Source organism: Macaca nemestrina, chromosome 19 (genome assembly GCF_043159975.1).
Source record: "Macaca nemestrina isolate mMacNem1 chromosome 19, mMacNem.hap1, whole genome shotgun sequence".
Lineage (NCBI taxonomy): Eukaryota > Metazoa > Chordata > Mammalia > Primates > Cercopithecidae > Macaca > Macaca nemestrina.
Window position 1 is genome coordinate 44,698,857 of NC_092143.1, and position 24,918 is coordinate 44,723,774.

General features: G+C 42.4%; 1 protein-coding gene across 6 annotated transcripts in view; it reads right to left on the reverse strand.

Moving 5' to 3' along the window:
- Positions 1 to 5,098: 5,098 nt before the first annotated feature.
- LOC105489360 (katanin catalytic subunit A1 like 2) overlaps positions 5,099 to 24,918 on the reverse strand; it is a 277,022-nt gene continuing 257,202 nt past the window's right edge. For 4 of the 6 annotated variants that reach the window (XM_071085416.1, XM_011754108.3, XM_011754110.3 and 1 more), the window contains 3 exons: positions 7,925 to 8,087; positions 6,970 to 7,072; positions 5,946 to 6,458 (listed from right to left, as the gene is read on the reverse strand). In XM_071085416.1, coding sequence (XP_070941517.1) covers positions 6,319 to 6,458; positions 6,970 to 7,072; positions 7,925 to 8,087 — 406 coding nt within the window. In that variant the 3' untranslated portion in view covers positions 5,946 to 6,318. Of the gene's footprint in view, positions 6,459 to 6,969; positions 7,073 to 7,924; positions 8,088 to 24,918 lie in introns of all 6 variants that reach the window. The other 2 variants (XM_071085417.1, XM_071085415.1) reach the window with 1 other exon arrangement.

A 24,918-nucleotide genomic window follows, 5' to 3' on the forward strand; every position in this document is an offset into this window, starting at 1 on the left:
GTCTTAGTATTTATATATCCCAGAGTGCAAAAGACAGATGTGATATGACTACCACCCCAAATCAGAAGGATGAGCAGAGTGGCTAAGAGCATACTCTGGATCCTGGTAACACAAAATTAGCTCTCTGGCCTTGGGGAAGTCACCTCACCTCTCTCATGCCTTCTTTCCTTATCTATAAAATGGGGATAATGATAATGCCCACCACATACGGTTGGTGTGAGCATTATGTGCATGAACTATATATTAAGTACTTAGAATATCATTGGGCAAATGGTAAATGCTGTGCGTTTGTGATGATGATGAAGCAGGACTCTCGACATTTAACCATCTGAAAAATGTTGGTAGAATTTATCTTTGCATTTATCTCAGTGGAGAAAGTCTTCCTGAGGATTTAAAAAAAGAAATTCTGTACTACATTTAGACTTCCTCAGAGTAAAGCTGCACACAGAGAGAGCTCAGCCTGCGAGTAGAGAGCTCTGCGTGGTACCTGGTGGGTGGGCTGCCTTCAATTTTGCCCTGTTGCTTGGGCTCCTGGGTCAGTGATGCCTTGGCTCAAGTATTATCAAGTGTTTGCTAGTTGCTATGCGCTGAGTGCCCTGATTATGGTGGGAAATAAGCATATTAAGAAAAAGATTTTGCCTCAATGATCCTTTCCAGTTAAAGAGCTAAGGAGAAGAATACACATTACTCAAGAACACTAAAGATCCAACTCGGCGTTCCCCTTCTCTGATGTCGTCCCTGACTTCAGGATGGGGCAAGGTGTCCCCTCCTTCATGTCCATGTGGCACTTTAAGAGTGTACTTATGTCTTCACATGCTCTTCTCCCCACTAGACAGGACTGCATCTCATTTTTTTTTTAATTTTAATTTTGCTACCCAGTTAAATTTGAGTTTCATCATTCTTTGCTATATCTGCTGCAACCCAGGTAAGCATTCAAATGGGTACTGAACCAATAAAAACTATCATAGGAATGTAATGCTAGAAAGCATAGCTTTGAGTGGGCAGGAGAAAATGTTCATTAAATAAACACTTGGAAGTAATGGATCAGATGCTCTGGAGACAGGTTAGAGCTAAAACCAAGAAGGGAACATCATTGATGGGTTAGGAAGTGAAGAGGATAAAGGTCTCCTGAGCATGGTGGACCGAGCCAGAAGAAATGGCTTCTCTCCTTTCCTCCATTCCACTTTATCCCTGTGAGCCCTGAAAATCTTAGTTTGAGATATTTAACAAGCATTATATAGGCCTTGCTAACTGACCGGCCCACGGTAAGGTTCATGAGAATAACTAAAAATCTTATTTATAAACATTCCAATCCATGTTAGTGTCAGCTGGTTAGTCTGCCTTGGGCCTCATGGAGGAAGTTTAGTAACTGAAGTTTCTAAAAGGCTTCATTTACTGGCTGTCCCATTTGAAGGGCTATCTGGTATTAATCTCAAGGATGGTGTTTGTATCAGTTTTATTATAATCCTGTCCTTGGCCAGAAAAGGGACCATGTGACACCTTGGGACTGGAAAGGTTATTAGAAAACATCCATTGTTAGGAGTTGAGTGTCCCACATCTGCTGTGAGCCAGGAGTGTGGAACAGAGCAGAGCTCCAGTCCAGGGGAGGACAGACGGTCGTTCCACCCCCTCCACCCACAACTCCAGAGTCAGCCACAGGTTGCAGTAGCTCTGCCTACCATGAGTTCTGTATCAGTGAGAGCTAATCGTAATGCCTAGGAAAGGAAAAGGATAACCTACCTCACTCTAAGTGACAATTCCATCAAACTTTACCTGTAGCCATAATGTCAGAAATTCCGGTGGAATAATATATGTCAATTCACACATAATCCCATGTTTTAGAACTTACAGTAGTGTGTTGGACAGGGAAGTTAAAAACACCTACACTGATTGTGTTCAGTTGGGTTTTGGACCAATGTGTGTTCATGCAGGATAAAACTGAAGTCCTTGGGTACCTGTAGTAGAGAATTTTTTAAATGACACTAACCTATTGCATTAAAACACTGCCTCGAGCAGTAGAATCCCTTTGTCATATTAGCAGTTGTTTGCAGAGGGCTGTGTTTGCATTATCATGTTTATTTGACATAAGTCACAAAAGCTTTTTTCAGCCTAAATGCACAAGACTTTTGGTGACTTCCGTATTAAACCAGCCATCAAGACCTCCTGTCCCAAATCATGTTGCTATCTTTAAGGAGCAGTAATGAGGGTGCCAAAGTCCCAGAAATCATTTGTTTCAAACAGTTTGAATGCTTTTTCCAGTGCTCAACTCCTGTTTGCTTCACTGGCTGATCTTCCTGAAAAAACTGATATTTAATGTTTTCTGTGAGTAAAGCATAAGGGAGATGGAGAGAATACAGCTGTGGCTTCTAAGATGCGTGTCTTTTAGTTGGGAAATTAATACATATAAAAATGAATAACAACACCAAGGGCTCTGACACGTTCAGAATGGTTGTGTAAGTCCTCTAAGATCACAAGCAGTGAGCAAAATGCATGGGAGTAATAGTCACAGACAGTGCTCAGATAACCTTTGGCGTACACCAATTTAAATAATCTTTCATTCAATGGCAGTGAAAAAAAAGTACTCCAGGCATGGAGCGTAACATTTGGAGGGGGCAAACAAATGATGAAACATATGCATGTATACATAGCTACCTAATACGATGAGAGATTGATGAATGATGAAGAAGGCCAACAGGAATGCGGTTACTTTAGGTAAGTATGGTCCACCAAGGAAGGCTTTTAAAAGTGAGTGGGAGCAGGCCGTGAGAATTCTACAGGTGTATAGTTAACCTTGATTGCCAACATCTGAACACCAGGAGATTCTAATGCAAATCAACTACTGGGTTTTCTAGGAAGATGAGAAGAACTGTTTATGTTAGATCCAAATTTCCATGGCCAATTGGAGCAGAGTCATTACTGTGTCTTTCAGAGAGTCCCTGGCCCTCTCTAGCTCACCACCATCTCCACCTCTGCTTTGCCTAACACCCATCTTACTCCTCATTTGCCACTACATTCCATGTTTCTGTAGGTCTTTGGGCTGTGACCTCTACTTTGGAAGAAAATATATTAAACTTTCCTCCAACAGCTATCAGGCCAATCTCCTATGTAAACTTAGATATATACTTCTAAACTACTTTAAAAAATAATCATGGAGACTCTTAACATTATATTAAGTCGTATGTGTTGGTCTCTTTTTCTCTTTTTCTCAAAGCTGTACCAAAATAAGAGTAAAAGGAATAATTGTAAACCCACAGGGTCAGCCCACAAGAGAAGGTAGAGGAGGCATCAGTGGATGAAAAGGTACAGTAATCTGAAAGGTGGAAACTGGTTGGAATTTTGATAAACAAAATCAGTGCAAAGAAAATACAGCCAAAATTCATCCTGGAGAACAACTTCAAAGACTCAAGCTTGCAGACAACAGGTAGGGAGGAAGTGAGGTACAAGACAGGATTGAAAGTGAGGAATTGGTTAAAAGTTGGAGCCTCAGGAAACTTACCCATCCTGAGCAGTCAGATGCCAACCCCTAGCCAAGGCAGGAGAATGGAAGTTTTCCATTATTCTCTGGAAAAATGGAACCATGGAAATTAAGGCCATGGGAACAGTGGGCATGGTGTAGGGCCAGGGTGAGATGCAGGGCTGGAAATGGATTAGGTACAAATTGCTTATTCTGCCATGGTCCTCTGCTCCCCTTTCCCTTAGAACACCAGGACCAGAGCGGGTGGGAAGGGAGTGGAAAGTTTATCTGGTATGTTTGGTCATTTGGAAAAGAATATTGATGGGCACCTGACAGGTCCGAGAATGTGTTGCCAAAAAAAAAAAGATACTTAGAAAATTAAGCAAATAGAAAAATGAGGCAGTTGTTAATTCTAGGGAAGACAAAACAAGAAAGCAAATGTAATTCTAATTCACTAGCTGGCTCTGCAGTTAACAATGTACATTTCTCATAAAAATACTGGCTATTGAGTTAATTTAAAATCATAATACAACTTTTGGAATGATGGAGAAAGACACGTATACGTGGTAAGGAAAGGGCAGAGAGATGAAAGAGCTACACTTCATTTCATCCAAAGCAGGAATAAATGTATAAAACATCAAGAAGAAGCCACCAAAGTAAATGTGTGACAGAAAAACATCCACATGCCGAAGTATTTGAAGACAAATTTTCTTAGGAAAAAAGAGGAGGACTGAATATGTGATTGAATAGAGGTGGAAGTGTTAAAAACATGGACGAGGCGATATTTAAAGGGAACGGAGGATGTGGAGATGCAGCAGGCACACAGGCTGCATATGGGGTTTTGGAAGTGGAAGAAGGTTAAGTGTATTCGCTGTGATAGCAGAACTGCACTTATCCTGAATGCATTCAGGAGCGGGCAGTAAGCAGAAAGGACCCAAATGTATTGTCACAAAGCATGCTGTCCACAGGAGCACTTCCCCTGCCCCCTTACCCAGTCACTCTTGGGTACACGTACAGCACCAGCTTTCCCACTGCAGCAAATTTGCAACAGCAGTTGAGATTTTATAAAATTAGAAATTATGGTAGTGGCCAGAAGCGAATGGACTAGCAGCTACAAGAAATGTCAGCTGATGGCCTGACAAGAAGAATCCCCCAAAACCATAAAGCAGACATCGGAACTTGGGCCTTACATCAGTCTTAGGCCATTCAATGTAGAGTCCTTTATATCAGTGGTCCCCAGGCTTTTTGGCACCGGGGACTGATTTCATGGAAGACAATTTTTCCACGGACTGAGCCTGGCTGGGGGGTGGGGGATGGATGGTTTTGGGATGAAACTGTTTCACCTCAGATCATCAGGCATTACTTAGATTCTCATAAGGAGTGCATAACCTAGATCCCTCGCATGCACAGTTCACAATAGAGTTCACACTCCTATGAGAATCTAATATTGTCACTGATGTGACAGGAGGTGGAGCTCAGGCAGTAATGCTCACCTGCCTCTTAGCTGCTGTGCAACCCTGTTTCTAACAAGCAACGAGAGGGTACTACGGGTCCATGGCCCGGGGGCTGGGGACTCTATGCTTTGTATCACTGGTGCTGGCATAGTGTAGTGCCTGATGCTCATGAAGAAGTTTAAGCATGTACTGAGATGAAATCTTTTTTATTTTCAATTTGTTAAATAAGATATATTTTCAATTTGATATTTTCCATGAAATGATGTTTAAAGAGGCGTTTGAGAATAATCTCAAAATAATCAATACCCCAAAACATGCTTTAGTTTTGTTTAAAAGGGTAAAAATCCTTTGGGATACTTAGCTATCCAAAGTGTCTCTTTTTGGAAGTTTTTCCTCTTGAAGAGTCTGTCTGCAGGGATGATGAAAACAAGGCAAGGAAGAGAAAAGAAGGTAATTTCCCATAGGTAAGTTCTAGTGGGGGAAAAGAAGTCGCATTACTTAGTGGAAGCCTTCAAAATTTATCAAGGGTTCAAAGTAGATGCCTCGGATTGTGAGTTTCTGAGAGAGATGCTTCTAGCTGTTTGTAACCCCTTAAGGAGAGGGGGAAGAGCTTAAGAGCAGGGAAGACTTGGAACGAATATTCTCTAAGCTCAGGTGCCCCATCCTAAGCTTTGGTTCTGATAAGAAGCTGTGGCAATGGAAAGAGAAGGGCAGAGCACACCGGATGTGAGATGTGAAGAGTTAAAAGATGTTATTGGGGGCCAGAACCCAAAACAGTCATACTGGCAGCTGATGGTGATGGTATGCTAGTCACCCCAGCTATTAGCTCTAGGATCAGAATGCTCAGTGACATTTCTGAGTGGGGCTTAGTTTGGGAGGGGTTTGCTGCTGACAAAGCTGGATGGAGTCAGAATTAGGGAGAGCTGATGAGATACAGAATATTGTCCAGAATGAGAAACTGCATTGCCTTCCCTGCCTTCATCCTTCTTCACCCTGGGACTGTCCGCTGGGCAGTGCCTGTCAAGCTTAGCTTCTACTTGGCTGCCCCAACTCAGGGTCATCCTGTGCCTGGCCAACACAACTTTTCTAAGTACATCTTTTTCTTCAAAAGTTTACAAATGAGTAACATTAAATTGTTTATTAAAATTTTATGGAGTCTAATTGTCAGAAAAATCTCCATTGTATGACCTAATAGCACATATATGTATGTAACTGAAACCCTCAATATTTTGCTGACATCAGTAATGATAAGTTAATAAATATATCTCAGCTATCCAAACAATACAGTGGCTCAAGTTAATCCAGTCTTCAAGAATAATTTTCTCTTTTCCATTCCAATCATTTTGTTCTTCTCCCACGGACACTAATAAACTAGGAGGCCTTTGTGGCCGGGTCAGGGTAATTGTGGTTTCAAACAGACTCGAACTCTCTTTGCCAGGCTGAGTATCTCTGAGCCAGATTCTTTGCGGAGGGCTTGGTATGAGTTAGCACATCCAGAAAGTCGGCAGTGGTTACTGTATCCAACTGGATCCCCGGTAAGTCGCTGCTTTCTAGGATAAGAACACAACAGTAACAGCACAACACTCGACCTCTTGGTGATCAATGCTCTTGAAACGCTAATAGACCTTCTTTCAAGACAATGCATAATGCAGCATTCTTAATTGTTAATGCAGCAAAAGGCAAGACTAAAGAGGGCTGGGGAAAAATTCTTTAATGTGCAACTGAGTTAGCCCCTAAGGCCTAGACAAAAAAAAATGTGACTTAAATGTATTGTTACCAAGTATTATTTAATATTTATATAGTGCCTCAAATGGATCCAGCCCAACATCAGAGTGTGCCAGAGAAATAAAAGCCTGAGCCCTAAGGAGTTTATCTTCTGTGAGCAAAGTCGATCTGAATCAGAACACCCACACAGGAATGAGTTGAGTGAGGGATGATTTGACCAAAAAACGTGTTGCAAGTGTAAAGTGGCACCAAGAACAGGCACCAGGCTCCATCTGCTGGTGAGAGGGATTTTTACACAAATTTCCCAGAACACCTTCACAGTGATCCAACCCATACCTGACTGGTGATTTTCAAGTGCATCAAAGATCTTCCTCACGGGCCGCATGGCTGCTTCCCTGCAGACAAGCTTAATGTCTGAGCCTGAGTAGCCCTCAGTCTCCTGAAACAGCCACAAAAAACAGCCATTGGTCAGTGGACAGAATGCCCCTGGCCATTACATTGTTATAGGCAGGACCCAGTATCAGAAGTCCTGTGTAGATTCTGTATCTGTCACCCATGAACACCCTAAAAAGATTCCCAGATAAACAGTGCTTGAGGCAGAGACCCTGCTAGCATGCTGGGATAACCTAAGCAGCTGGGCTAGAAGGGCTTTCTAACACTATCAAAATATGCTGTAAGATGCCAGTAAAGGACCAGAACACCCAAGTTGGGCTATCGGGGTCCCTGTGCTCAAATCCAAGGATGTTCAAATTTGGTAGGCACATTTATTCTTGTAAATAAGATCATACCTGCCATTTAGGAGCCTCAGAGAACATTGTGTTCAAATGTTCACCAAAAGCAGGCAACATTTCTACAACACCCTGAGAATGGACACCAGTGATAATGTGCATAATAGACATGTACCTGGAGCTTTTCTGTTATGTAATCATCACAGTCATTCTTTGTGGCTCATCTGCTACCCATTTTACAGATGAAGAAACTGAGGCTTAAAGAGTAAGTGACTTCCCTGAGGTCACACAGCTAACAAGCAGCAGGGCCAGGATTTGACCATAGGTTTTCTGAGTCTAAACCCTATGCTGTTTCCACTGCCTCACACTGTTTCTCCCTCTCTGAATATTTTTAAGTGACAAGGAGCTTATTCTTCTGTGAAGATGCCCATTGCATTATAGGGGCAGCTTTGATCTTATTCTAAGTGTCTTAAGCTTCTGTCAGCTCATGGTAAGACCTGGTCTACAAGATGGCCATGTGGTGAGCCCTTGACCTACATGTGCCCCTCTCTAGGGCAGCTGACCTGGCTCAGCACACTGTACTCCAGCTCTGTGCGCAGCTCCAAGGCCCTGCTCTTGCTCACAGGAGGCAGCCAGTGGTAGATCATGGCCTGCCTGGCCTCCCGGCTGGGGAGATCGACCAGAATCCTCTTCTCCAGGCGGCGTAACATGGCACAGTCCAGCTCCCTAAAATCACACCAGAAATGGAGCTGGACAGGGCTGCAAACACACTTCCTGAACAACAACTGTACTTTAAGAACAATTTAGCATTGCAGGAAGCAATTCTGCATTTTAACTCTCACTCTACATCTATGCCTTGAGTGGATGGGACAATTACTTAATATTATTTGGAGAAAGAATTGGTGAGAGAGAGAAGTGAGGGAGGGAAGGAAGGGAAGAGAGGGAGGAAAGCGGAAAGGAAGGAGAAGAAAGAGCAGGAAGGAATGGAAGAGAGGGAGGAAAGCAGAAAGGAAGGAAAAGAAAGAAGGAAGGAAGGAAGGAAAGAAGGATAAATGGAAGAAAAGAAAAAGAACACATCCTCAGAACTCCTAATGAAAAGGAAATAATTTTAGGTGACTTAATTTGGGGTACAAAAACCAACTAACAACCAGCAATCATGAGTATTCTCATCGCAGTTGTAACATGAATTATTCAATCCGATCTTGCCAGTGAGTAAATTATTGCTGACGATAACTTGGGCACTCTAAATACATTAATTCTTCCAAAATTCTCAGTCCTTCTGGCGTGAATGACCCTCTCACTTCATTATATTGGTGAACTTAGCACCAGTGGCCCTTCCTGGGTGCCCAATGCAAATACAGCCCTTTCAGACACTCACTTTTAGTACTCCCCAAACTGTCAGGCCAAGTTTATGTGATTTTGCATCTGCAGGCCATATCCTTAAACTTCTTGATATGGTTTGGTTCTGTGTCCCCACCCAAATCTCATTTTAAATTGTAATCGCATAGTTCTCACATGTTGTGGGAGGGACCCAGTGGGAGATAATTTGAATCATGGGGGCAATTTCCCCCATGCATGCTCTTCTCATGGTAGTGAATAAGTCTCACGAGATCTGATGGTTTTATCAGGGGTTTCCGCTTTTTGCATCTTCCTCAGTTTTCTTGCTGCCACCATGTAAGAAGTGCCTTTTGCCCCCTGCCGTGATTCTGAGGCTCCCCATCCATGTGAAACTGTAAGTCCAATTAATTTTTTTCTTCCCAGTCTTGGGTATGTCTTCACCAGCAGCATGAAAATGGACTAACACACTTCTTTTTTTATTTTTTTTATTATTATTTTTTGAGACAGAGTCTCGCTCTGTCGCCAGGCTGGAGTGCAATGGCTTTCAAACTAATATAAAAGTAGAATAAAACAATTGAACATCCATATACATACCATCTTGATTCGACACCAGTATTCTGCCATATCTGCTTCGTATCTCTTTATCTACCTATTCTTGCTAAATTATTTCAAAGTAATTTATATCGTGACACCTCATCCCTAAGTATTTTTAGCATGCATTTCCAAAGAAAGGCATTTGCTTACATAGCCACAATATCACTATGACACCTGGCAAAACTGATTCTGTAATGTGTCTAATGCTCAGTCTATATTCAGATTTCTCCAATCAGGGTGGAGGGTGGGAGGAGGGAGAGGATCAGGAAAAACAACTAATGGGTACTAGGCTTAATATCTGAGTGATGAAATAATCTGTACAACAAACCCCCATGACACAAGTTCACCTATACAACAAACCTGCACATGTACCCCTGAGCTTAAATAAAAGTTAAAAACATTTCTCCAACCATCCCCCAATTATCTTCCATCATTTTCTGACAAAAGCCAGTGAAGAAATATGCATTATGTATGGTTATGTCTCTTAAATCTCTTTTAATCTAGGTCAGCCTGCTTGCCCTAGACCCTTTTTGAAAAAACAGGGCCAGCTGGAGAATGTCCCACATTCTGAATTTGTCTGATGCTTTCCTTGTGATATCATGAAACTGGTTCCTCTATTCCCTGTCTCTAAGAGGGAAGTTAGTTCTAAAAGCTTAATGAGATTTAGGGTAAATATTTTTTGGCAAGCATATTACATAGATGATGTTGTGTTTTCATATTCATCAGGATCCACACGTCTGTGTGTCTCACTGTCAGTGTGGTGTTTGATTTTCTGGTGGCCATGGAACTCTCCATTGTAAAGAAAAATACCTTTTCTCAGCAAGTAGTAAGTATTCTGTGTACAATACTTTGACACCATAGGAATGCCCAATTCCTTATACCCTTTCAACTAATGGTTTTAGCATCTGTTGATGATCTTTGTGTGAATCAGCTATTTCACTAGAGGTTGCAAATGCTGATTAAACACACACCCACATACACACACACAGTTAGATTTTTTTTTTTTTCTTCTTAGCCAGGGTCTTCCTCTGTCGCCCAGGCTGGAGTGCAGTGGTGCCCTCTCAGCTCACTGCCTCCTCCACCTCTTGGACTCAAGCGATCCTTCTGTCTCAGCCCCCCAAGTAGCTGGGACTACAGGTGCGAGCCCGGCTAATTTTTGTATTTTTTGGACGCAGTTTCACCATGTTAGCCAGGCTGGTCTTGAACTACTGAGCTCAAACAGTCCACCCGCCTCAGCCTCCCAAAGTGCTAGGATTACAGGTGTGAGCCACCATGCCCGGTCTGGATTTTTCATTCCAAATACGTTATTTGGAGTTATTATGAAGTTACATAGCACTATTATGTAAAGCAGAGCTTTCCCTCATCAGCTGAGACTATTTGGTTACTCTAAATTACCAGTCCTGTTATCAATAGATCATCTTGAGTGTGTGTCTGTGAAGTGTTTATTTGATTTTCTAGGATAGAAATGAGGAAATTCCTGTATGTTAGCCTTAGCCTAACCATTGATAAAGAGTAACAACGAGCTGGGTGTGTTGGCTAATGCCTGTAATCCCAGCCCTTGGGGAAGCTGAGGTAGAAGATTTGCTGACTATGCTGGGCAACATAGTGACAGCCTGTCTCTGCACAATATAAATAAAATTAGCTGGGTGTGGTGATGCACGCCTGTAGTCTCAGCTACTTGGGAGGCTGAGGTAGGAGAGTCACCTGAGCCCAGGAAGCCGAGGCTGTAGTGAGCTGAGATCACACTACTGCACTCCAGCCTGAGTGACAGAAATAATTTTTTAAAAAATAAAATAAAATTTTAAATATTTTTTTAAAAAGAGTAACAATGAAAACATCACCAGGTATTTCTCATTCATAAAAACACTGAGAATTTCTAAACTGTCTTCCCATTTTTTCTTATTCTCATTCTGAATCTATGTTACATTGTTTCCTTTTAAATTGAAAACACTTCCAGGGAATATATCTGAATCCTAAATCACAGCAACCAGATTTCTTTAAGGAGTGTGCCTTTGCCTCTCCTGTTGTTTGTCTAACCCTGAACTGAGAATCCATAGTCCAGGGGTGCCTTACTGACAGTAACAATGACCTATTTCTTTTTTGCATTTGCTTTGTTCTTCTATCAGTCTCACCCTGTTGACATTCATCTCACATCAGAGACTCAGCCACCTCTTCCCTTGCACAATTATTCCCCCTCCCAAGGCACATTTATATTCAAGGCACAGGGTCAAGGAAAAGAAAAAAACCGCGCTTCACAGCAGAACTTTGCCTAGCACTCCAGTTGAGGATGTGCTCATCTTTGCTTCAAATGGTTTCTTCCTTGTTCATACTCAGCAATAATATGCAGCCAGCAGGCAGCAAGAATGATGCTGTTTTTCTTGATTGGTAAGCACCCACACCACACCAGTTGTTTAATATTTTTAATATCACCCCTGCATATAAGCCACAAAAATATGTTATCCTTCATACCCAAGGATGTTCCATCAGAAGGCTGTCTGTGCTACTAAGGTTGAAATAAAAACACTGTATTAGTCCATTCTCACAATGCTATGAAGAAATATTTGGGACTGGGTAATTTATAAGGAAAGGGGTTTAATTGACTCACAGTTCCACATGACTGGGGAGGCCTCAAGAAACTGACAATCGTGGTGGAAGGCAAAGGAGAGAAGCAGGCATCTTCTTTACAGGGTGGCAGGACAGAGTGAGCACTTATAAAACCATCAAGGTGCAGTGAGATCTCATGACAACAGCATGAGGGAAACCACCCCCATGATTCAATTATCTCCACCTGGTTCCGCCCTTGACAGGTGGGGATTATGAGGATTATAATTGAAGATGAATTTTGGGTGGGGACCAGCCAAACCATATTACACTTCATTGTTGATGAACTTTAACTAAGACTGCACTTAAATTTGGGGATAAACAGAATCACTTCTGCTTCCTCCTACTAAACACCACTGAAAGAGTTTTTGAATGGCATAAACTCACAAAAGCAAACAGAATTGGAGAACTGATTGAAGCAAAGATATGAACGCTGGGAAGCATAATGACGAGTAAAAGAAACAGTAGAACTGAGAAGCTGCTTTCTAAATCAGCAGTAAAGGATGTCAGGAAATAATCTGAGTCACAGAAACCCCAAGAGATGTGGCAGTATCTTCTACCTTTAGAGGTGAAGGTGAGGGTGGGTTGAAAATAGGGGGTTTGATTGCCAATTTGTATATTAAAAAAAGTTAGATCACAGATTTTCTCCCCCTCCAATAGTAGGGGAACTGCCTCTCCCATACCTTGGCAGAGGGTAAAATGGAGGGTCTCCAAGCTGGGAAACACCAGGCTCAGCTGAAAACAGTGTACTGTATTGAAACAAGGAGATACTGACTATCCCTAGACTATTAGCAGCCAAACTTTTGCCCTCCAGGCAGGAGATTGCAAAAATCGTCACTTGGCAATCTGACCAGCCAAAGAGAAAGACCCTAAGGAAACTGATATTAGGAGTTCCCGAACAATAACCCAGTCAAATCTCAGCACATGGAGCCCACAGCTGGCAAGCCTTTCCCATGTGCACAGAGCTCCCTGTGGGTTTTGTTAATGTGCCCCTCTCATAAACATTAGGCAGCCAAGAAGACCTACATCTGTGGAACTCCTCTAACTTGAAGACAGAACCCAACACAAATAAATGGGGGAAAATTAAGAGAATCTTGGAGAAAACAGAATTCTTCAGGGAAATGAAACTTCAAAAATTAGTATTCTCAGAGAGATGTAAGAAAATATTGCCATGAAACAAGAAGAGTGTCTTAGTCCATTTTGAACTGCTATAACAAAATACCTGAAACTGGGTAATTTATAAAGAACGGACGTTTCATAATTTGTCATTTTGGAGGGTGGGAGACCAAGATCCAGGCACCAGCAGGTTTAGTGTCTGGTGAGAGCCTGGTCTCTGCTTCCAAGATGGCACATCCTCAAGAGGGGGAAACAATGTGTCTTCACATGATGGCAAGTGGAAGGCAAAAAAGAGACCAAACTGCCTCCATTGTGCCTTTTTATAATGACATTATTCTGCTCATGACGGTGGAGCCCTGATGACCTAAACACTTCCTACAGGACTCTATACCACCCAACCCTGTTGCATTGGGGATTAAGTTTCCAACACATGAATTTTGAGGAACACATTCAGACTACAGCAAAAAGGATGCCATTTAAAAAGAACATTCAGAGAAAAACAACAAAATGCGGTAACTTGAGATTACAAAATATGATAGAAGAAATTAAAAACACAATGGAAAGCTGAGAAGATAAAGCTGGAGAAATCTCTCACAGAGTAGGACAAGAAAGACACACAAGGCCAGGCATGGTGGCCCATGCGTGTAATTCCAATATGTTGGGAGGCCAAGGTAGGAGGATCACTTGAGCCCAGGAGTTCAAAACCAGCCTGGGCAACACAGTGAGATCCCATCTCTACAAAGAAATTAGCCAGGCATATGCCTGTAGTCCCAGCTACTTGCGAGGTGGGAGGATCACTTGACCCCAAGAAGTTGAGGCTGCAGGGAGCTGTGGGCACGCCACTGCACTCCAACCTTGGTGACAGAGCCAGGCCCTGTCTCAAAAAAAAAAAAAAGACACACACACACAAACACACACATAAATACACACACAAAAAAAAGTTCAAAATGAGAAAGAGATGGTTTTTTAAATGAGAACATTATTACAGGAGAGCCAACAGACAATAGGAGATCAAAAAAAAACAAAAGGGGAATGCAGAGAAAACAGAAGGGAAAATATGAAAGAAATAATTCAAGAAAACTTTCCAGATTCTAGGAAATAATTTCCTGTATGTGAAATATTAATAAAAGCAAATGCTTAACTAGTACTTAACTAAGTGGCAGGCAGTATCTCAAGCATTTTACAGACATTAATTCATTTAATTCTCACAACCCTGTGAGGCAGGCATGAAGATTTAACTCAGTGAGTCCCTGAACCTATGCCTCAATTAACTGCTAGTGGACTCCCAAGTCAGATTGTGGTGAAATTTCAGAAGGTGGAGAACAAAGAAAGGATCATAAAAGCCTCCAGAGAGAAAAAGACAGATTATGTACAATGGATCAATAAGACTTCTCAACAGCAATGTGAGACATTAAAAGAAAAGAGAACACTGCCTTCAGAATTCAGATGAGAAATAATTTCTAGCATAGAAACCTATCTCTTGATGAAGACATCAATTAAGTTGGGGGATAGAATAAAGATATTTTCAACATGCAAGGCCTAAAAAATAATTACCTCCTATGTACCCTTTATCAGGAAAACGTTGGAGGATTCTCTCCAAAGGAGGAGAGAAAACCAAACCAAAGGACTATAAGGGATTCAAGAAACAGAGGCTGTGATGCAGAGAGTGAAGGACCCTCCAGGAGGACGATGGGGAATCCCAGGGTTTCCTCTATAAACTGGGTGCAGGACAAGCAGGTCAGCCTGGAGCTGAGAAGAAGGCTGTTACCGGCCGGGCGCGGTGGCTCAAGCCTGTAATCCCAGCACTTTGGGAGGCCGAGACGGGCGGATCACGAGGTCAGGAGATCGAGACCATCCTGGCTAACACGGTGAAACCCAGTCTCTACTAAAAAATACAAAAAAAAACTAGCCGGGTGAGGTGGCGGGCGCCTGTAGTCCCAGCTACTCGGGAGGCTGAGGCAGGAGAATGGCGTAAACCTGGGAGGCGGAGCTTGCAGTGAGCCGAGATCCGGCCACTGCACTCCAGCCTGGGCGACAGAGCGAGACTCCGTCTCAAAAAAAAAAAAAGGAGATGAAACTCATAGAATGCCTGGCATGTCCCAATGTATCAAGAGTCCATCTAGACAGTTAACAGAGTTGTGACTGAATTATGGGAGAAAAAGGGGAAGTGATGGGGGAGAAAAGAAAAAAGGAGAAAAGGGAGATTTTTTTTTTTTTTTGAGACGGAGTCTCACTCTGTCACCCAACCTGGAGTGCAATGGCGTGATCTCGGCTCACTGCAACCTCTACCTCCCAGGTTCAAGCAATTCTCCCACCTCGGCCTCCTGAGTAGCTGAGATTACAGGCATGTGCCACCATGCTGGGCTAATTTTTTGTATTTTTAGTGGAAACGGGATTTCGCCATGTTGGCCAGGCTGGTCTCAAACTCCAGACCTCAGATGATCTGCCCACCTCAGCCTCCCAATGTGCTGGGATTACAGGCGTGATCCACTGCACTCGGCCAGGAGATCTTTTAACAGGGAAGCTAAATCATTACATTTATACCTTACGAATTCAGTGCCGTTCAGCAGTATTTACCACCTGCCATGTGTATTGTCACTGCTATGCCTCCAATATACAGAAACAAACAAGACGCTTTCTTCCTTATATGTAACTAAAGGCAGTAATATGGAGGATTGGGCCATGGCCTGTGGGATCATTGATCCTGTAAATTTCAAAGACAAAATAAGAGGTGATATCAGACCAAAAACCCCAAGGGAAGAGAAAATAAGCCCCTACAAATGGCAGAGCACGGGGTGATGAGTAGTTGCTATATTTTCTTTCAAGGCCTTTACTTTGGATCTGCTCGCTTCAAAGAGACAAGCTGCTAAAGAAGAAAGATTCTTTCATAGGGGCTCCTTCCTGCTGTCCCCATCCCATCCAGAGTGACTTCCTGTGTAAAGGAAGTCCAGAACCCTCCAGAATGCCCTAGGAAAATGGAGTCATGCAGATGGTGTGGAAAACAATCCCTCACTACAAATGTCTGTATTGATCAGCTAATGCCTTAAAGCAAGAGATTTACCTCAAAACTGCTTGTGGGCGCAAAATAAGTGCAACTCTGTGACAGCCAGGCCTGATGAATGTACTTTTCATGACATCAATAATCATATAATCATACAAGGGAGGAAACGAAGGACAAATGGAATGTACCCAGGAATCATTCTTTATGCCAATATATTTATATAAAAAAATTTAACCTGTGGCAACCAGAAAGCACTCCCCTTAGTTCCTGCACTTTGAATTTTGAACCAAGTTACTCTGTTTTAATGTCTCCTTTCTTTTGTTTTTCTGGTACTTCTATCACCTCAAATGTCAAAACCACCAGCAAGTGTGAGCTGCTGGTGTACAGCAAGTGTGAAGTGCAGCGAAGACTCACAGACCTCAGAGTCTGGTCCACTGGACCCAGGCCCACTGCTGGATAAAAGGTGCAGCACCCACTGGCCACTTCCATGGTTTACACTGGGCTCCAAGGCCTTGCGCCCGATCACCTGAGCACCTGTGCCAACCCTCAGGTACCTACCTAAGTCCCTTGTCCTGTCTCTTCTGTTAAAGCAGGGTTCCGGGGACAGAGATGATTCCAAATTTTACAGAATGTGGAAGCACCATAATTCTAGTTTATTCCTTCACTAGTTAAAATGTATTAAGTTTAAATTATCAGCATGATAAGAAAAACCAACCTTCAGTTTTAAAAGTGAAGTATTTGCAGTATGTCTATGTAACACCATGAAGTGAGTGGTCAGGACAACTCTGGAAATTAATGTTTATTAACATTCTGTGGTTGATAATAGGGAACCAGTGACTAAGCATTGGGTACTTTGTCTTCCACAGTGAGCCCAGCACCAGCTGTCCCCAACCTACAATTCCCACTTGGGCCAAACTGGTCTGCTTGCCATTCTCAGAATCTACTTTTTGCCATCCTGGTTCTGAGTTTCTACTCAGGCCATTTTCCTTATGTGGAACTTTCACTTTGTCTATCAAAAGTTGAGTCATGTTTATAGACCCAGATCAAGTGCTCTCTACCTCATAAATGCTTTTAAAACTATATGTCATCAGAAATTGCCTCTTTCCCTTGTATATTTTTATTCTACTTATTATTGTCTGTACCAGTCACACAGTGCTGGCTGTATCTCCATCTTATAGTTATTTATTTTTATCCCATTGATTGTTCAATCAGACTGCCAGTTTCCAGAGGCCAAAGATTATGGGCCATATGACGTGGATTCCCCCTCCCTCCATCATGCAGAATAAATACCCAACAGGTGCTCAAGAAATAATATTTCTGGCTGGGCACGGTGACCCATGCCTGTAATCCCAGCACTTAGGGAGGCTGAGGTGGGCAGATCACCTGAAGTCAGGAGTTTGACACCAGTCTAACTAACATGGTGAAACCCTGTCTCTACTAATAATACAAAAATGAGCCAGGCATGGTAGTGGGCAACTGTAATCCCAGCTACTCAGGAGGCTGAGGCAGGAAAATTGCTTGAACCTGGAAGGCGAAGGTTGCAGTGAGCCAAGATCGTGCCACTGTACTCCAACCTGGGGGACAGAATGATACTCTGTCTCAAAAAAAAAAAAAAAAAAAAAAAGAAATACTACTTCATCTGGGCATGGTGGCTCACGCCTGTAATCCCAGCACTTTGGGAGGCTGAGGCAGGTGAATCACTTGAGTCCAGGAGTTTGAGACTAGCCTTGGCAACATGGTGAAAGCCCAGCTCTACCAAAAATACAAAAATTAGCCAGTCTTATAACCTAGTCTCAGAATAAATAGATATTTTCTAAAAAGAAATACTACTTGGACACATGAGTAACCTTTAGGTGTAGGGCTACTGACTTCATGTTAAATAGCCTGCTTCCTTAACATCCAGGAATTATTTATGAAGGTGAATCTGCTTTGTTGAAAATTTTAGCATTTTATAATCATCATTAGTTCTAATCAATAGAGAAAAGCTGCATCAACTTGGGCAATGGAAATAAGATGTTATATTTTAATATTTAGTGAAAATAATGGAAACAGTGAGTTTAGGGGATGATTCATTGAACCCACATGGCTAGGCAGTACTTTTGAAAATCAGCTGACAGATGTGGACTCCAGAGACCCCACTTCTCATTCTGAGCAGTGAGTTTGGAAGCATGAGGCCGGAGGATCCTGCAGGAGACTCTGCAGCTATCAGTTCAGTTTATGTCCTACTGATGTTTGGGTTGAGAGCATCATTTCTTTATAATGAAGAATGAAAATTACTTCTAATTGCTACAATATCAACAAAGAAGATATATTCCTCAATTACTCTTGCCAGAAAATATATTACCAAAATTGAGAGGAAAAGAATGGGAAGGCTGGCTCTGTTTCCAGCAAAAAGATAAACTAGCTTCTCTTGTTATACAGTCCCTTAAAAAGCTCAATTAATTATAGGAAATACCTTTTGAATGCACAATTGAGCCCTCAAGGAGACAGGGCCAAAATTCTCAAGGGCCAAAAATAAAGAGGAAGCTGAAAATGAAAGCTGGGCAGTTGAAGCTATGGCCGATTAGGGGTGTTTGTCTCTTGGTTACGAAAAGGTTTGAGTTTTAAAGGCTACATGTGGAATGGCATAGAAGGTCCTGGACCCATTCAAGATGGGAGGTGGTGTCAAGGCCCACCACATAAAGACTCAGTATTGCTGAAGGGTGCATGCCTACTGTGAAAGGGTTGATTAGGAAATCTCCCCACTAGCAATGAAAGACACCAGGGAAATTTGTCTGCCTTGCACTTTGGGGTGGGAGAAAGTGTTCACTGATAAGTTAGGACTACAGATCTCCTCTTACTGGCATGGTCCAAAAAATTCTGAACAGAGAAATTAGCTAAAAGTGGCATAAAGACTGACACAGTAAAACATTCTCTGGAGGAACCCATGCAAGAATCCCACAGAGAGCACTTCATTAATGTAAGCTCACAATCTACAGTTACAAAACACTAGCCGGGTGTGGTGGTGCACGTCGGTGGTCCCTGAGGTGGGAGGATCGCTTGAGCCTGGGAGGCAGAGGTTGCAGTGAGCTGAGACTGTGTCACTGCACTCCAGCCTGGAGTTAGACCCCCTCTCAACAATGAATGAGACCCCCTCTCAAAAATGAATGAACAAATTAATTAATATAAAATTACAAAACACATAATAAACCATCATAAATGAGAGCTGGCAGAAAAAAAAACTAACAACAGAAATAGACTCCACCGACAGAGTGTAAAATAAATTATGTTTATGAACAAAAATATGAACAAGACTTTCCCTTTGGCCAAGACGAAGTAGCCCATTCTTCTCTCGTTCACCCTCTTACAACTAAAAATCCCCGGATATAATACAAGAAATAAACATGGAGAGACCTTGAATGGTGGAAAGATGAGGACTGGCTAGCTAGGGACCCTGGGACTTGAGGAATGGCGTGGCAGTGAGTTCTCTGGGTTTTCTCTTTACTTCCCATATATCCCAATAGAATGCAGGAGAAGCCTGCAATTCAGAACTGCTAACATACACAGATACAAACACCCTACGACAAGCCTGTTCTCACTAGCCAAAGGACTGAGGAGAGGTGGTCTACCAGAACAGAAAACCTTTTTGATAATACGTGCCCTACTCCAGCTAAACACCGGAGGAATAACTGCCCCCCCAACCTTAGAGTGTCCGTCGGACCCAGCAGGGCACTGAGTCATGATAGTGGGAAAAGGTGTGGTTCAACAGGCTGGTACCAGATTAAAAATGCTCAAGAAAAAGAAAAGTCAAATACATTATGGTACACACATACAATGGAGTTTTATGTGGGATTAGGCAGGTTTTCAAAGTTGTCCACAATAGATTAAATGAAGGAAAGAAAACAGGCCATAGAACAAATATGACTTGTATCTACAGGACAACACATTTTTGTTGCTCCGTGTATGTGCTCTACACACACATACGTAAAAGAGTCTGGAGAGGCTTACATCATTTTCCAGGGTATAGTTACAGGGGACTATTCACTTTTTTAAACTTTTATTTTAGGTTCAGGGGTACATGTACAGGTTTGTTATATAGGTAAACTTATGTCACGGAGGTTTGCTGTACAGATTATTTCATCACTCAGGTACAAAGCCCAGTACCCAATAACTATTATTTTCTGCTCCTCTCCCACCTCCCACCCTCCACCCTCAGGTAGGCCTCAGTGTCTGTTGTTCCCCTCCTTATGTCCATGAGTTCTCATCATTTAGCTCTCACTTACAAGTGAGAACATGAGGTATTTAGTTTTCTGTTCCTGTGTTAGTTTGCTATGGATGATGGCCTTCGGCTTCATCCATGTTCCTGCAAAAGACATGATCTCGTTCTTTTTATGGCTGCATAGTATTCCATGGTGTATATGTACCACATTTTCTTTATCCAGTCTATCATTGATGGGCATTTAGGTTGATTCCATGTCTTTGCTATTGTGAAGACTATTCGCTTTCAAACAATAATAAAGCATATAAATTATGATTTTTATAATAAACAAGTATTACTTTTCTAAACAACCAAAAGAGTAAAAACCGTTTTTCTCTTGGGAACAAAAAAAATTACTAGAGAAGGATATGGAAGCAAAAGATGATAAATAACTAAACCATTTTCCCCAGAAGGGTAGATACAAAGATGGTAATACTTGAGTCACAGTGGTGAAATCAGAAGTATTTTTTTCTAGTTCTCAGATTTTCTACAAAATGGTTATAATAATTTTTTTTTTTTTTTTTTTTTTTTTTTTTTTTTTTGAGACGGAGTCTCGCTCTGTAGCCCAGGCTGGAGTGCAATGGCCGGATCTCAGCTCACTGCAAGCTCCGCCTCCCGGGTTCACGCCATTCTCCGGCCTCAGCCTCCCGAGTAGCTGGGACTACAGGCGCTGCCACCTCGCCCGGCTATTTTTTGTATTTCTTAGTAGAGACGGGGTTTCACCGTGTTAGCCAGGATGGTCTCGATCTCCTGACCTCGTGATCCGCCCATCTCGGCCTCCCAAAGTGCTAGGATTACAGGCTTGAGCCACCGCGCCCGGCTGTTATAATAATTTTATAATGCTTTAAATTTGGTTTGAAATGTATGATTCGCATGTCAACCTACACCCTGTTAAGAAGAAAAGGTAATGCCAGAATAACCAGGTAGAAAGTTGTTTTTGTCTGATGAGATCAAACAAACAGTAAGGTGTGAACGAAGTAAGAGCAAGGTTACTGCTTAGTAACCTCCTGCTAGTCATCATGTGCCTGCCCCACTAGACTTACCAAATCCCGCACAGTGTACTTCTTTCCTGGTCATATGGGTTTCACCCATAAAACACACATGGAAGATCATGGGCTTGATATTATTGCATGGGATAGTGAAGTTTTGTACATAAGTAATTCCAAGCAAAATGATTTGACCACTAGTAGGCACAAAAAATACTACTAAAGGTGAAAAGCAGGTGGAGCGCAGTGGCTCACGCCTGTAATCCCAGCACTTTGGGAGGCCGAGGCAGGTGGATCACGAGGTCAGGAGTTCAAGACCAGCCTGGCCAAGATGGTGAAACCCTGCCTTTACTAAAAATACAAAAAATTAGCTGGGCATGGTGGTGGGCACCTGTAATCCCAGCTACTTGGGAGGCTGAGGAAGAGAATTGCTTGAATCCGGGAAGCAGAGATTACAGTGAGCTGAGATCGTGGCACTCCAGCCTGGGGGACAGAGCAAGACTCCGTCTCCAAAAAAAACAAAAAACAAAAAACAAAAAAAACCTACAGGCAGGACTGAATGCAATTGCAATGAAAAATGCATTCATCAGATCAGGGTGAGGTAATATAAACTAATGTCTTCCAAAAGGTTTTCAGATGGAACACTGGTCTTATGAGATGCTCCTTGAGGAAAGGAGTGGGATCAGATAAGTGTGGAAAGTACTGCTTTATCTTATCTTTCATAGGAGTCACAAAGCACAATAGCATGGTTTGTTTGTTTGTTTGTTTGTTTGTTTCAGAGACAGGGTGTTGCAGCTCTGTTGCCCAGGCTGGAGTGCAGTGGTGTGATCATAGATCACTTCAGCCTCAAACTTCTGGGCTCAAGCAATTCTCCTGCCTCAGCCTCTTGAGTGGCTGGGACTACAGGCATACACAACCACGCCTGGCTGATTTTTTAACAATTTTTGTTGTAGAAACAAGGTCTTGCTATGTTGTCCATGCTGGCCTCAAGCAATCCTCCTGCCTCGGTCTCACAAAACACTGGGATTACAAGCATGAGCCACCATGCCAAGCCTGCAAATAGTATCTTTTATTTATTTATTTATTTGTTTATTTATTTATGTTTTGCAATACAAAAAGAGTTGAATAAACACAAGCCACATGGGAAATGGAGTCATTACTCAAATCAATCTCCCCCAAATTTTGGAGGCTAGGCTTTTCCAAGGATAGTTTGGTGGGCAAGTGAATGGGAGTATGGAAAGTGGTCTTCTTCTGGGGGTGGCCACAGGACTGGTTGGTGGGTTCAGGTGGAGCCATACGTCATCAGAAATGCAAAAACTTTAAAAGACATCGCTAAAGGCCAACCTTAGTTAGGTTCTACAATAGTGATGTTATCTGCAGGAGTAACTGGGGAAGTTGAAGATTTTGTGACCTCCAGAATAATGGCTGGTAACAACTTAACCGACTTCAGACTTCTCTCATCCTCCTAACCTGGTGGTCTTCCAGGCTTTAGGAAGGCCATATAGTTTTCAAAAAGGGTTATGATCATTGAAACTATAAATAAATGTCTCCCAAAGTTAGCTTGGCTTGAGCCCAGGAATGATTAAAGGCAAGATGGAGGTTAGATCAGATCTCTTTCACTGCCATAATCTTCTCACTGTTATAAAATTTTTGCAAAAGCGGTTCCAGCAATAAAATTTCACAAATTTTACAAAAACAAAGGACTATGAGGACATTGCTGGGGACTCTCCATGAGCCAAGGAAGAGTCCCAGGAAATCAAGGGGCTGTAAAGCTTAAGCGCCATTAATTCCAAATTAGTATCACTTCTGGTGAAAGCACAGAGGAAACACAAAGCAAGAACACAGCATAGGGAGCTGGGGCTGGGGCTGCAATTCTTTTTTTTTAATTATTATTATACTTTAAGTTCTAGGGTACATGTGCATAACGTGCAGGTTTGTTACATATGTATACTTGTGCCATGTTGGTAGGATGCTGAGTGGATGGCATCAGAGCAGGCACCTGAAGGTGACCGACAGAGCCCTGCAGGTATCTGAAGGGGAGCGGGATGGTGGTGGGGGTGCCACTGCATTCCAGATTGTGGACTCAGGTCTAAGAGTGAGTGCAAAAGCCCAGAGGCAGAGCCACAATAGTATTTGTTTGTTTGTTTGTTTTTGTTTTTGTTTTTTTGAGACAGAGTCTTGCTTTTTTGCCCAGGCTGGAGTGCAGTGGTGCAATCTAAACTCACTGCAACCTCCACCTCCCGGGTTCAAGCCATTCTCCTGCCTCAGCCTCCTGAGTAGCTGGGATTACAGGCACGCGCCACCATGCCTGGGTAATTTTTGTATTTTTAGTAGAGGTGGGGTTTCACCATGTTGACCAGGCAGGTCTTGAACACCTGACCTCAAGTGATCTGCCTACCTCAGCCTCCCAAAGTGCTGGGATTACAGGCATGAGCCACTGCACCTGGCCCACAATCGTATTTTAAAGACACTGAGCAATGCTGCTGGGGAAAACCAGTTGAACTATCTTTAACTTGGCATCTCCTGAACATACCAGGCCACTAGATCTCGTTTTTTGCACAATGCTTGCTGACCTGTGGCAGACTGCTTTTGGGAAAATGTTGATCTAGTCAAGGCACAATCAAGGCTAGAAGGCAGGGAGGACAGCTTCTCCCTGAAGCCCAGAAATGAATGTGGTTACTATGGAAAGAACAAAGGTTACATCTCCTGATCCCTCCAATCACATGCGTGCATTGCTATAGCAATGTTACAGCAGCAGGAGAGGCTTCATATGGGAAGAAGTAGGTTAACATAGATAACAGAAAGACATCCCTGTTAGCAATTGCCCCGACAGGTTTCAAATTTGGCTGAAAAAATAAGTTGAAGTCACCAGGCGATGGCACAGGTGAGCCACTGCTGACTGACAGCTCTTTTCCTTGCTGATTTTCCCTGCAAGTGAATCAGGACCATTTTATTCCAAATGCAATCATCTCTTAGATCTTAAGTTTTCTTCTAAATGTTAGGGATTTTTAAATCCAGAGCTTGGTATACCAGCTATTTGATTTTTAAGAGAGTTGCTGGGATTTACAGCCCTTTTACAAACAACAAGGAGAACACGAGTTTCAGCATGCTTCATACATTCAGTCCTCACACCTTATTTGTACAAGCTCCCAGAGAGTTATAGAGGCATTTAAAGATGACATTTGCCTTAATGCGCCTGTTTAGTATTTTGTTTCCTGACTCTTAGGCTTGAGTTTGTGAATACTCAACAATCAAGGCACGTCAAATTAGTCCTAACTGTGTTTACTACATTTCTTACATGGCTATTATTTTAAGCGGTAATATTAAAGCTGCAGCATTTGTTATTCCTCTTCTTGCTTGTTTATACATCAATTGACACACATGAGCTGTTCTTTCTTCTGGTCCTGTCTGTGACTAGACTAGGGAAGGTGCTGTTTGGAGGAGAAGCACTGAGTAAACAAAGGCTGCACACCTGTCACTGCTGGGAAGGGAGAAAATGATTGCCCCTTTGAGACAGAATCGATGTGTCTAGAGAAAATGGTGGTAAATTAACCAGCAGTAAAGAATAGCCTAGTGCCCCAGAAGATGCAACAGATGAGAACTGCCACTAACTGTAAGGAATTTCTTTGGGGATTTTAAGACTGGGTCTTTACATCACTTGGTATGATTTAGTTATTTCCCCTA